At 63.4% G+C, this 13,369-nt stretch overlaps 1 protein-coding gene across 1 annotated transcript; it reads left to right on the forward strand.

Annotated features, from left to right (window-relative positions):
- Positions 1–25: 25 nt before the first annotated feature.
- ARHGAP27 (Rho GTPase activating protein 27) lies at positions 26–12,381 on the forward strand. Its single transcript, XM_030966381.1, is given in 19 exon segments — positions 26–84; positions 86–185; positions 188–252; positions 254–367; positions 626–1,400; positions 4,793–5,218; positions 6,196–6,411; positions 6,742–6,852; positions 6,945–7,012; positions 7,106–7,193; positions 8,723–8,827; positions 9,211–9,309; positions 9,383–9,473; positions 9,587–9,706; positions 10,633–10,731; positions 11,017–11,094; positions 11,228–11,362; positions 11,751–11,856; positions 11,967–12,381. Coding segments are annotated over 19 exon segments (3,033 nt in total). The 3' UTR covers positions 12,145–12,381.
- The last annotated feature ends 988 nt before the right edge of the window (positions 12,382–13,369 follow it).

Here is a 13,369-nt window from a genome sequence, read left to right on the forward strand (position 1 = left end):
GGGTAGCTCCCATGGGGCCCCCCTAATGGGGTCCCCATCCCACTGCCCAGGGAGGCCGTGCCAGATCCGGCAGCAGCGCAGATCCCCGCAGCAGCGGGGCTGGGCCCTTCCTGCGGCAGGAACCTCCCGAGGAGCCGTTTCCTCGTCGGGCGGCAGCGGGTCCCCTCCGCCACCGTCCCGTCCCGCCCGCCGAGGGGACAGGACGCGCCCAGCACCCCGAGCAGCAGCGGGGGCCGGGCACCCACCCGCCGCGGAGCCCGGCCCCGTCTCTCGTCGAGGCGGCGGCGGAAACCGGGCGAGTCGGGACCGGCCCGGCGCGGGCACGAGCGGCACCGCGGGCGCGCCCCCGCCCCAGCGCCGGCCGCAGGTGAGAGCGGGGCTCGGGGACCGCGGGCTCGGGGAGCGGAGCTCGGTGGCTTTGGGGCTCGGTGGCTTTGGGGTCTCGGGCACGGTGGCAGGGATGGTGGCGGTGACCCCAGGGTGTTCCAGCAGGTTCGGGCGGTTTGCGAACCCGCCGCGTAGGGCGGCAGCTCAGCGGGGACCCCGAGGGAGCTGAGCTGGGGGGTTCCTCGGCCCAGGAGGGGTTGGGCGCTGCCGTCACCTTCCCCTGCCCCGTGTCCCGCAGGCGGAGGCGCGGGGAGGCCATGGAGGCGGCGGAGCCGGCGGAGGAGGCGCTGGTGCTGGTGGAGTACGGCTTCGAGTACCGCGCCAAGGACGGCACCTTGGTCTCCATCAAACCCAACGAGCGCTATGTGCTGCTCAAACGCACCAACCCGCACTGGTGGCACGTCCGCAGGAGCGGGGACGCCCGGCCCTTCTACATCCCGGCCCAGTACGTGAAGGAGCTGCCACCCATCGCTGCCCCAGCCCCGCTTGACCCCCCGCCGTCGGGACATGCTGCGACAGAGCCGGCCGTGATCGTCCCTCAGCCCCCGCCAGCCTACGAGTATCGGTTCATCGGCGCCGCCGAGCCGGGGGAGCCGGCAGGAGGGTGCCCGGTGCCCAGGAGGGACTCGATGCTCCAGAGGGATTCAGTGCTCCAGAGGGATTCAGTGCTCCAGAGGGACTCGGTGCCCCGCAGGGACTCTGTGCCCAGGAATGTCTCGGTGCCCAGGAGGGACTCGGTGCCCAGGAGGGACTCACCACCATCGCTCAGCTCTTTTCGGGTCCTCCCGGGGCTGACCCCGCACCCGGCCGAGCCTGTGAGACCTTCGCACTCCCTGGATGACCTGGCGCGGGTGACACCGGCACCTCGCAGTGCCACTGCTGCCGCGGGGGCACGCGGGGACCCCCCAGGACACGCTCGGCCGCTCGGGAAGAGCCGCTCCGAGACCCTCTGCGCCTCCGGCAAGGACAGGGACGTGGCCGGGAGGTGGCCGGGGTCCGGCCCCGCAGCTCAGGTACGGTGACATCCCCGCTGCTGTCCCCAGAAGCTGCGCGGGGGGGGTTAGCGGGTTGGGGTGTTGAGCCTGGCTCCTTCGGCTGATTCTGTGGCCGTGTCCCCCCACCATGACCCTGTGACCCCCGGCACAGAGCGGGGTGACACCCCAGCACCGCAGCCACTGCTGGGATCCCCCATGTCTCCCCACCGAGCTGAGCCCATGGGACAAACCTGCCGGTGACCCCACCATAGGGGCTTGCCAGAATTAACCATTTCGGAGGTGTGAGGGACCCCACACACAGGATCCCCTCCCCACACACTCTCCACCCTTATCCCCTGGCCCGTGCCTCAGTTCCCCCACCCTCATGGGCACCCTTGGGCTCTCTCAGCCCCCTGTTCTGCAGAACCCCGTGGTCTCTGGGGGGTTTTGCAGTGATCCCTCAGGTTCCCGGAGCGTTCCGGGGTGAGAGGAGGCAGAAAGGGTTAACAGGGAAGCGCGGCAGCTCCTCCCTGCCGGGGCGGGAGCCTCACCTGGGCGCAGCACCCATTGACCGAGGTGTGTGCTGGGTGCTCCCCGGCACAGGCCAGCGCCCCGACACCCCAAACCCACGCTCACCCCACACCAGTAAGTAGCAAAAGGCTCTGCCCAGCACCCCCTGGGCTGCACCTCCCCGAGGGGGGCACCCAAGGGTGGGGGTCCCCGCCGGCCACCAAGGCGGGCCGGGGTACACGGGGTGAGGCAGGGCCGGCAGAGGGGTGGGGCCACCCACGACCTTGTCCACTCCTGACTTGTCCCCAGCCCCTCACTTCGGAGTAACCCCGGGCACCTGGAGCCCCCCGAGCCTGGGTGTCCCCCACTTCAAGGGGGCTGGAGGGATTATGCCACCTGAGGGAGTTGCTGGAGGAAATGGGGTATTGGTGGTGGGGGGCTGTGGTTTACAGCCCATTTTCCACCCCATTTTCACCTCATTTTCACACCATTTTATACCTTGTGCCTCCAGCTGTGCCCTTCGCACACCCAAAGCCACTGAGCCCCCTCTGGGGGTGACCCAGCATCATCCCCAACCCCAGTGCCAGCATGGCAACATTCCCCTTCCTGCCCAAATCCAGCCAGTGCCAAAACCGCCTGGCATCGGGCATGGCAGGACCATGGTGGCCTCAGTCCCGCCACCATCTGCACCTGATGGGATGGGAGGGGACAGGATGGGATGGGATGATCCCGGTGTTGTGGGGACACAGCAGCTCCAGATCAGCTTCCATTTGAGCAGTGTGGCACCAGATGGGCCACCCAAAGTCACTCCAGTGCAATTCCTGCTCAGCATCACCCTGGAGCAGCTCCTGCTCGGGTGGCCTTGGCTTTGCCGGAGCGGGTGACGAGTGGCAGGTTGTGGGTGACGGGTGACAACAACCCCAAGAGGAGCCAGTTCCGCCCTGGGCGTCTCTTCCGCTCCTCGAGCCCCGGCAGGAAGCACGGTGGGTGCAGGGCCCAGCTCAGGGCGCCAGCGGTGGGACCGGAGCCTCGTGCTGTCCCCACGGCTGTCCCCACGGCTGTCCCCACCCTGGTGCCCCCAGAGCTGCCCAGGTGTCACCGCCATGGGTGACCGGGTGCCAGGGGGCTCGCAGCAGGCCTGGAGCAGGGCACGGCAGCTGCTGCACCTGGGGAAGGTAGGCAGCACCCAAGGGTGCTCCCAGCGGGGAACAGGGGGGTGTTTTGGGGTCGCCCCTTGCCAGGCTCCCCCTCAGCTTTCCCTGGGGCTTTATGGGTGCTGGAGGGTGCCACAATGCCCATCCCAAGGTGGGGAGGGGCACCCAGCCCCCTCTGGGGGTGATAAACCCCCAGGGATGCACCCACAGGGGACAGAGAGGTGCTGGGGGGGCTCAGTGCCAGGGATGCCCCATTGCCACCCCCATGTCCCTTGTCCCCGGGATGAGGGCAGACCCCCAGTAGTTTCTGGTCCTGCTCACCATGGTGGGGGTGTTGTGGGGTGATGGGGGGAGGATGAGGGATGTCATTGAGCTGATGTCCCACTCTGATCCAGGGTGTCCCCAAGGGCAGTGCACCGACTGTCACCTCCCTCGGGGTGATGGGCAGGGCTGCAGTTGGAACCTTTGTCCCCGCAGCCATTAGTGAGAGACTCGGTTGTAAAGCTGGGGAGATCAAAGGGTGACAGGAGGGGGTTTCCCGCTGGCAGCACCCTCCTGGTCCCAGGGGACACATCCCCCTACCCCAGTGTCCCCACGGGTGGGGCCAGCCAGGCTGGTGCTGGGGATGCTATTTTGGGATGTGGTGATGGGACTGTCTGGTTCAGCATCCGGTTCTGGGTGGGAGGCCGGGGCTGTGGGTGCTGGAAATGTCCAAGGGTGCAGGTGATCAGTGCTGGGGTGCAAGCGTGGGTGAGATGGGTGTGAGTGTTGGGGTGCTTGGGAGGTGGGCACAGAGGCTGGGGGTGCAGAGGATGAGCAGGTTGGAGGTGTTGGGACCGCAGGTGTCAGTGCAGAGGTTGTGGGTGTTCATGGTTTGGGTGTCAGTGCTGTGGCTGCTGCGGAGAGCAGCAGGTACCATGATGGGGGTGCTGTGGACAGCAGGTGATGCAGGTACCAATGATGTGGGTGCTATATCCAGGAGGAGATGCAGGTGCCATGATGGGGGTGCTATATCCAGGAGGAGATGCAGGTACCAGTGATGTGGGTGCTGCACAGAGCAGGTGATGCAGGTACCATGATGGGGGTGCTGCGTCCAGGGGGTGATGCAAGCACCAGTGCTGTGCTGTGGGTGCTGTGGACAGCAGGTGATGCAGGTACCAATGATGTGGGTGCTGTATCCAGGGGGAGATGCAGGTACCAGTGATGCAGGTGTAGGTGATGCAGGTACAAGTGACACAGGTGCTGCATGAGTGGGTACCAGGGACACAGGTGTTGATGATGTGGGTGACATGGGTACCAGTGATATGGATGCTGATGATGTGAGTGTTGGTGATGCAGGTACTGATGATGCAGTGACACAGGTACCAGTGCTGCAGTGCTGCTGCAGGTGCAGCACACAGTGGGTCATGCAGGCGCCAGTGCCATGGTGCTGGTTGTGAGGGTGCTGCCAGCAGCAGGTGACACAGGTGCTGGCACTGGGGACCTCAGTGTCCCTCCATGTGTTCATCCCTGTGCCAGCGGGTGCTCTCTGCCCCACTCTGGGTGCTGTGGATGCCCCTCTCCACCTCCTGGTCTCTCGTCACTGGCACCTCCTGCCTCACACTTTTGGGGGCCCAGGTCGCTTTTGGTGACCCAGCAGCCAGGGCAGGGTCCGGCCCCTCTATGCCTCAGCCATCGGCCACCTGGACGCCACAGTGGGGACACCCCAGGAATGCCATCCCAGGAATGCCATCCCAGCTCAGCAGTGACACATCTGTGTTCCCCCAGGCACGCAAGGAGTCAGGGGAGACACCTGATCCCATCTACCTCAACATCCAGGAGCTGCGGGCAGAGGCCGCCGCCAGCTCGGCCCCAGAGGAGCCCAGCGGCTCCGTGTCGGACTGGGAAACCCACACGGACACGGACAGTGGACATTTGTTTTATTACAACCCCGTGACGGGCGAGACCACGTGGGATTGTCCCTTCGGGCAGGCGGCCGATGGAGTGAGTCCCGGCGCCTCTCCCGCCTCCTCGCTCGCACACAGCCCGGAGCTTCCCGAGTGGGAACAGCACGTGGACCAAGGAAGCGGACAGATTTTTTTCTATAATTCGGTGACAGGTGAGACGTCGTGGGACCCCCCCAGTGCAGGAGACACGGGCAGCCCCCGGGAGAGGCTCCCTGGGGGGACGCGGTACGGTCCCATGGAGCAGAGGGTGAGCACCCGGCGAGGCGCGGGGAGGGCTTGGGGTGGGGGCAGAGACAGGGATGGGAGTGGGGACAGGGATGGGATTGGATTGGAGACAGGGGTGGGAGTGGAGATGGAAATAGGATGGGATTGGAGACAGGGATGGGATTGGAGACAAGGATGGGAATGGAGATGGAAAATGGATGAGATTGGAGACAGGGATGGGATTGGAGATAGGGATGGGATTGGAGATGGAAATCCTGGCATCCTGGCAGGGATGGCATGAAAAAGGAGACAGAGACGGAGACTGGGATTGAGAAAGGTGTGGGAGATGCAATGGAGATGGAGATGGAAACAAATGGGAACGGAGATGAAAAAGGGATGAGATGTAAATGGGACAGATGGGGGTTGAGAAAGGAGATGGAGATGGAGATGGAGATGGAGATGGAGATGGAAACAGATGGAGACAGATGGGAATGGAGATGAAAGAGGGATGGGATGTAAATGGAGACAGATTGGGATTGAGAAAGGAGATGGAGATGGAGAAGAAGACAACTGAAGATGGACATGAATATGGATACAGAGGTGTAGGAAAGGATGAGAATGCAGATAGAAACAGGGATGGGATGAAAATGGAGGCAGAGCTGAAGATTGAGAAAGGATGGGAGATGAAATGGAGATGAATATGGAAATGAAGATGGAGATGGGAACAGATACAGGGACGTAGAAAGGGAGGGGAATGGAGATGGAAACAGGGATGGGATGAGATGGAGACAGGGATGAAGTTGGAGATGAGAGACAGAGATGGGAATGAAGATGAAGGTTCAGATGAAGATGGAGAACAGAAAGGAGACTGGGATTGAGTTGGAGATGGAAACAGGAACGGGAATGGGGACAGAAATGGGAATGGAGATGATGGAGATGGGGCAGTGCCCACCTGGGCGACACACAGAGATGCAGATCTCTTAGTTGGGCACAAGATCTTGAACTTTCTCTTTTCTCCAGCCACCCACTCCAGAAACGGATTATCCTGACCTGTCTCCAGATGAGCTGGAGTGTTATCCTGAGGAAGACTATTCACCTGTGGGCTCCTATGACCAGGGGGCCTCTCTGTGCCTGTCCCCAAGGCACCCCGAGGAGCTGGGCTCACCCCCAGGCTGGTATGGGCACGGCCACCCCGAGGGATTCGTGTTCTACCCCGAGCACTTTGCCCCTGACACGGTACGGGATAGGGATGGGAATAGGGACTGGGACAGGGTTGGGGATGGGGGTGGGGCCAGGGAAAGGGACAGGAAATGGAAGAGGGATGAACACAGGGATAGGAACTGAGATGGGGACAGGGAGGGGTTATGGACGAGGGCAGGGATGGCAATGGGGATGGGGACAGGATGAGGGACAGATGCAGACTGAGGTGACTGCCAGGGAGAAACATCCTTACAAGCGCACAGAGCAGGGGCTGCAGGGGCTCTGGGGATGCCATGGGCGCACAGCCCAGCCCCCTCCTGGCAGGGGCACCTCAGGCTTCAGCTGACCCCTCCCTGCCCTGCCCAGGTGCCCTCGGGCGGCCGCCACGAGCGGGCCAGCAGCGGCTCCAGCCAGGACAGCGGGCTCTCCGCCTGGCACGGCGCCGTGTCACCAGCACCAGGCAGCAGGGAGGAGAAGGTGAGCACCCAGGGAGGGGCACCCAGCCTGCCCTCACCCCAGCACCAGGGAGAGCAAGGGCCAAATCTGACACCCCCACCTTCACTTCCCAGTTTAAAAGCCTCGAAAAAGCCGGGGTGCTCAACCGGACCAAGACAGTGGACAGAGGGAAGCGGCTCCGGTAAGAACCCGGTGTCCCCTGCCACTGGAGACACAAGCCCAGCAGGGGGAAGGGGCTGTGCTATCCCTGTGTGACCCCTGCTCCCCTCCCCAGGAAGAACTGGAGCTCCTCCTGGACAGTGCTGGAAGGGGGAATCCTCACCTTCTTCAAGGACTCCAAGCACTCAGCTGCCAGTGCCTTGGTAAGAGCCCCAGTGGCCTTGGGGCAGGGCAGCTCCCATGGGACAGGGCCAGCGTCCATAAGACAAGGTCAGCATCCATGGGACAGGGCCAGCAGCCATGGGACGAGGTCAGCATCCATGGGACAGGGCCAGTGCCCATGGGACTGGACAAGGGCTCACAGGATGTGGCCAGTGTGTGCAGGATAGGGGCAGCACCCACAGGGAGCGCGGTGCTGGCCTCACTTCTGGGGTGGGGGTTCAGGGCTCTGTCTAGGGGGTGCAAAGGCTCTTGGGGCAGGGGGACCATGACCAGCACCCACAGAATGGGGCCAGCATCAGCAGGATAGGACCAGAGTCCTTGGACAGGGCAAGGATCCGCAGCATGGGGTTGAAGCTGCAGGATGGGATCAGTACCCATAGGCTGAGGCCAAAATCGAGGGGACAGGGCCAGCATCCAAAAAATAAGACCCCCAGCACTGTGAGGGGGGGAAATAAGCACTTGAAGGATGGGACCCACAGGCCAGTTGTTTATGCTTAGGCGGTGGATTAAAGGGTTAAAGTACCCTAGGGATGTGGAGAAGTTTGAGAGAGGGGTTTGTTTTGTGAGGATGAGTGTTTGGGCTACTTTTGAGATTTCTAGGGCTAAAGCGATGCCCAGGGCTGTTACAATTAGGGCAGTTATTTTAATGGAGAGTGGTATGGTTGTTGGAGGGGGTTTTGTGGGGATAATAAATGAGGTGATGAGGAATCCTGCTAGGATGCTTCCTAGTGCCAAAGGCACTTCCACTCGAGGCAGGTGCCCTGCACAGGGACCCCAGCTCACCCCCCAGCACACCCACGCTCCCTGCAGGGGGGGCAGTGTCGGAGCACCCGGGGCTGGTGGGAGCCAGCAGGAGGAAGCAGAGCCGGCCCCTGGCCCCCACCCGGGTCCAGCTCCCCCCCGCGCAGTGCCCAGCAGCTGCCACCGGATGCAGAAGTGCAGAAGTTGCTGTGGGTCTTGCAGCACCCTGTGGTGACAACAACGGGGGGGGGAGGGGGGGAAGGCAGGGGACCCAGAGCTGGGGACACAGTGCTGGCCTCGCCTTGGGGGTTCAGGGCTCTGTCTGGGGCTGCAGAGGCTCTTGGGGCAGGGGCACCGTGGCCAAAGCACCCCAAAACCCAGGGCATGGGGAGAAGCAGTGGGTCTGATGCTCTCCCCCTGCAAAATCCCCCTCCTTGGGGGCAGCCACCCTCTCCCTGCAGTGTCACTGAGAGGGATCCCAAAGCTGGAGCCACCCCCCGGTGTCCCTGGGGAGGGCTAGGAATGTCCCTTGAGGTGATGGCAGCTCTAGGACCTGCCTGTCCCCAGGCTGGTGGCCATGACCCTCACCCCACCACAGCTGTCCCATATCCTCGTCCTGCAGAGACCATAGGAGGGGACAGAGGGGTCCCACAAAGGACATCTGGCAACCTTGCCTGTTCTGGAGGAGGGCAGCCCACACCCCCCAGCAGGATCCCGGTGTCCCTGTCCCCTCTGGGCAGGTGCCACCCTCATCCCCTTGTCCCCACAGAGGCACCCCAGCACCCTGACCACCCCCGAGCACACGGTGAAGCTGCGCGGGGCCACCCTCACCTGGGCCGGCAGGGACAAGTCCAGCAAGAAGAATGTCCTGGAGGTGAGCAGGTGACAGCAGGAGGGTCACTGGTCACACTCCTGGGTCCACACGTGGCCCACAGGGCAATGCCACCTCTGCCCAGTTCAACCCAGCAGGGGATGGAAGTGGGGACACTGGGGACGTGCCAGGGTGGGTGCACAGGGATTGGCACTGCCGGTCACTGTCCCATTCTGATGGGCACGGCGGGGCCACCAGGGGACATCCTGGCTCCCAGAGGGGCTTTGCACGGGGAGGAGCCGCTCCAGCCGCTCCAGCTCCCCGCAGACGGCACCGTTTGGTGTCATCGCAGCTGGCGCCGGGCTCAGCCACATCCTGGTTCCCAAATCCAGCTGGTTGCGGCAACCCCGTGCCCTTTCCCTGACCTCTGCCTGTCGCTCCGGCAGCTGAGGACGCGGGAGGGCTCGGAATTCCTCATCCAGCATGACTCGGAGCAGATCATCACCGCCTGGCACAAGGCCATCGCCGACAGCATCGGCCGGAGGGTGAGCGGGGCCCCCGATCCCCCGCGGCCACCCTGGGGCCGGGCCCCGGCGTCTCACGGTGCCGCTTCCGTAGGGCTCCGACATCTCCGGAGAGGAGGAGGCCGAAATTCGGGCTGAGTTCGGCTCCCGGGAGAAGCTGGGGGGCGGCGAGGAGCGGAGGGCAGGTGAGCACCGGCACCCGGGATGGGCACGGGGGGCCCGGCAGTGCCACCCACCCTGCGGGTCCCGGCTGGGGGGACCCTGGGGACGGGGCTGACGTGTGCCATGTCCTCGGCAGCGGCCGGACAGGCGACGGGCAGTGCCGAGAGTGACACCAACCGAGTCCGGAACAAACTCCGCAAGTTCCTGCAGAGGCGGCCGACGCTGCAGTCCCTGCGGGAGAGGGGCTACATCAAGGGTGGGTGTGGGGGGCGGGATCGGGGGGTGCTGGCATGGGGCTGGATCGAGGATACGTGCTGGGATGAGGGTAAATCCAGAGTGGGATGGGGTGTCGGGATAGGGCCTGCCAATAGGGGCTGGAATGGGGCTGAGTCCCTCGGGATGTCTGCGGAATGGAGGGTGGGACGGGACAGCCAGGGATGGAGCTGGGCCAGCCAGGGATGGAGCTGGGACAGGGATGGAGCTGGGCCAGCCAGGGATGGAGCTGGGACGGCCAGGGATGGAGCTGGGACAGGGATGGAGCTGGGCCAGCCAGGGTTGGAGCTGGGACAGCCAAGGATGGAGCTGGGACAGGGATGGAGCTGGGACAGCCAGGGATGGAGCTGGGACAGCCAAGGATGGAGCTGGGACAGCCAGGGATGGAGCTGGGACAGGGATGGAGCTGGGCCAGCCAGGGATGGAGCTGGGACAGGGATGGAGCTGGGCCAGCCAGGGATGGAGCTGGGACAGCCAAGGGGGGAGCTGGGACAGGGATGGAGCTGGGACAGCCAGGGATGGAGCTGGGACAGCCAAGGATGGAGCTGGGACAGGGATGGAGCTGGGACAGGGATGGAGCTGGGACAGCCAGGGATGGAGCTGGGACAGCCAAGGGGGGAGCTGGGACAGCCAAGGATGGAGCTGGGACAGGGATGGAGCTGGGACAGCCAGGGATGGAGCTGGGACAGCCAAGGGGGAAGTTGACCAAGTTGAGTGGTTGAGTGACCAAGCCCAAGCCTGACCCAACATCTTGGTGATGGGCTCAGGCATGTCCCTTCACCTCCAGCCACCCTGGTGGGAACAAAACCCACTCCTATGGGAACAAGTCCCTCTGTCCCCAACCCTGTCCCCCGCCAGGCACCCTCCTGATGTCCCCAGGCCATGCTCATGTCCCTGCTGTGTTCCCAGACCAGGTTTTTGGCTGCTCGCTGCTGGCGCTGTGCGAGCGGGAGCGAGGGACGGTGCCACGCTTCATCCTGCAGTGCATCTGCACCGTGGAGAGGAGAGGTACAGGGGACAGGGACAACCTGGGACCCTGGCATGGGGACATGGGGACAGCTCCAGGGACAGCCTACGTGGGATGTTTGGGTTTTCCTTGGAAGCCTGGTGCTGGCTGCTGTGGGCACCGACACAGCTGTACTGGTCACTGTCACCATGTGCCACCTGGTTGTGGGCATCCTCCCAGGGACAGCAGGGACACATGGGGACCCAGAGTTCCCTCAAGAGTGCCTAATGTCCCATCCCAGCGTGGATTGTTTAACTGGGAGCTTTCCCCCATCTCCATCTGCCCAGGTCTGGACATTGATGGGCTGTACCGGGTCAGTGGCAACCTGGCCACCATCCAGAAACTGCGCTACAAGGTGGAGCACGGTACGGTCACCCGCGGTGACAGTGGGGGACAATGGGGTATCCCCTCTTCAGAGGGACAGGGGAGGGGGCAGCCAGGGACCGCCCACCCATCCCTGGGGCTCTGGATGCAGCTGAGATGCTGTCCCACCCCCAGACGAGCAGCTGGACCTGGATGACGGGCGCTGGGAGGACATCCACGTTGTCACCGGCGCACTGAAGCTCTTCCTGCGGGAGCTGCCAGAGCCACTCGTCCCCTTCAGCCACTTCGACAAGTTCATCGCTGCCATCAGTGAGGGACAGGGACAGGGGATGGGATGGGATGATGGGGTGATGAGATGGGGAGGGGATGGGATGGGATGGGATGGGATGGGATGGGATGGGATGGGATGGGATGATGGGGTGATGAGATGGGGAGGGGATGGGGACAAGGATGGGGTTGAAATGGGATGGGATGGACACAAGGATGGGAACTGAGATCGAATGGAGATGGGATGGGGAAGGGTGGGACAGAGGAATGTGATAGGAAAGGGATGGGAATGGAGACAGGAATTTTCGACAGGGGGGATGATGGAGATGGGGACAAGGATGGGATGAGGATCCCATCCTCATGGGAGGTGGGGACAGAGATGCTGTGACTGCTGGAGCCAGCACCCCACCGTGCCCTCCCTCCCCGACAGAGATCCAGGACCTGTCCCTGCGGGGCCACTGCATCCGGGAGCTGGTGCTGTCCCTGCCACCCGCCCACCATGACACCATGAAGGTCCTTTTCCGCCACCTCTGCAGGTGACACCCCCTTGTTCCCTCAAACCCAACCCAGTACAGGAAGGCAGAACACAAATTTGGGGACAGCCCCAGGGTCAGGGCCATGCTGGTGACACTCCCCTGTCCTGCAGGGTGGTGGAGCACAAGGAGGAGAACCGCATGTCGGTGCAGAGCATCGCCATCGTCTTCGGCCCCACGCTGCTGCGGCCGGCCAGCGAGGAGAGCAACATGGCCATGCACATGGTCTTCCAGAACCAGGTGGTGGAGCACATCCTCAACCACTATGGATACATCTTCCCAGATGGATAAACCCTGGGGACACGTGCGGGCACGAGCCTGGCAGTGGGGACTTGATGGAGCGGCGTCTCCAGGAACGACTTGGCCATGTGTCACCTCGGTGGTGGCTCCATGGAGGGCAGTGTGGTGACCCGGCGCAAGGGAGGGGCACCTGGGGGATCCTCCTTGGCCACCCCGTCCCACCGGGGCCGGATGTGGGGGGCCGAGCCCCGGGGGGTGTGGGGGGGTCCCCGTGGTCAGTGGAGCCCTGCAGTGCCCCCCTGGAGCCGGCGTTCCCGGGTGGAGCAGGGAGGGGCCGGCGGGCAGGGCCTGCTGGGGGCGGGCGGGCAGGGAGGGGCCGGGCAGGGCCCTGGCTGCAGCCCCTGCCCCCATCCCAAATAAAGAGCCCATGCAGACACATTGGTCCGGTGTTGCTGGCAGGACAAGGGGACGTCGCAGGGATGTGGGTGGCACAGCAGGGGCTCGGTGCTCCTTGGTTCCTGGTGACCCTCGGGGACACCACATGGCCTTTGTACCCCATGAGGATGAGGGGACCTGGGACACCATTCCTGGCTGGTGTCACCAAGCACTGTGTCATCACCAATGTCACCACAGACAGCGAGATGTGATGAGAGCCACACGGTCATGGGACATGAGTTCCCATCACCCAGAGCCACCTCCTGGGGTGGGGGCAGTTTGGGTCATGACACAACCAGGACTGCATGGGACACAAAAAGCATGGCAAGGGACATGACAGAAAGTGCTATGGGACACCATTGGGACAATAAAGGGCATGGCAGGGACACGAGAAGGAGGTGTGGGGACATGGGACACATGTCCCATGCCTTGAAACACAGCAAGGACAGCACATGGCAGCAGCTGGGGACACAGGAATGGCTGGGGTACAGAAGGGGACACTTGGGGACACAAGGGCACTTTGGGGTCTGGTGGGGATGTAATGGGGCGAAGCTGGACTGAAGTGGGGGCACTTTGGGACAAGACAGAGACACTTTGGGGTGCAGTGGGGTCATTTTGGGGCGCAAGGATTTTCAGGACACAAAGGAGAACCTGCTCAGGAGTGCAGGGACAGTGGTTTGGGACACAATGAGGACAATCTGGGATGCAACTGGGACACTTTGGGACACAAGGGGACACAGCTGGGGACAGGAAAGGGACTGTGTGGAATGCAGGGGGGGAATTTGGAGGTGCAGAGGACACTTTGGGGGACAAGACAATGCTTCGAGGGTGCAGCAGGAGC

This window comes from Camarhynchus parvulus, chromosome 27, assembly GCF_901933205.1.
Source record: "Camarhynchus parvulus chromosome 27, STF_HiC, whole genome shotgun sequence".
In the NCBI taxonomy this organism is placed as follows: domain Eukaryota; kingdom Metazoa; phylum Chordata; class Aves; order Passeriformes; family Thraupidae; genus Camarhynchus; species Camarhynchus parvulus.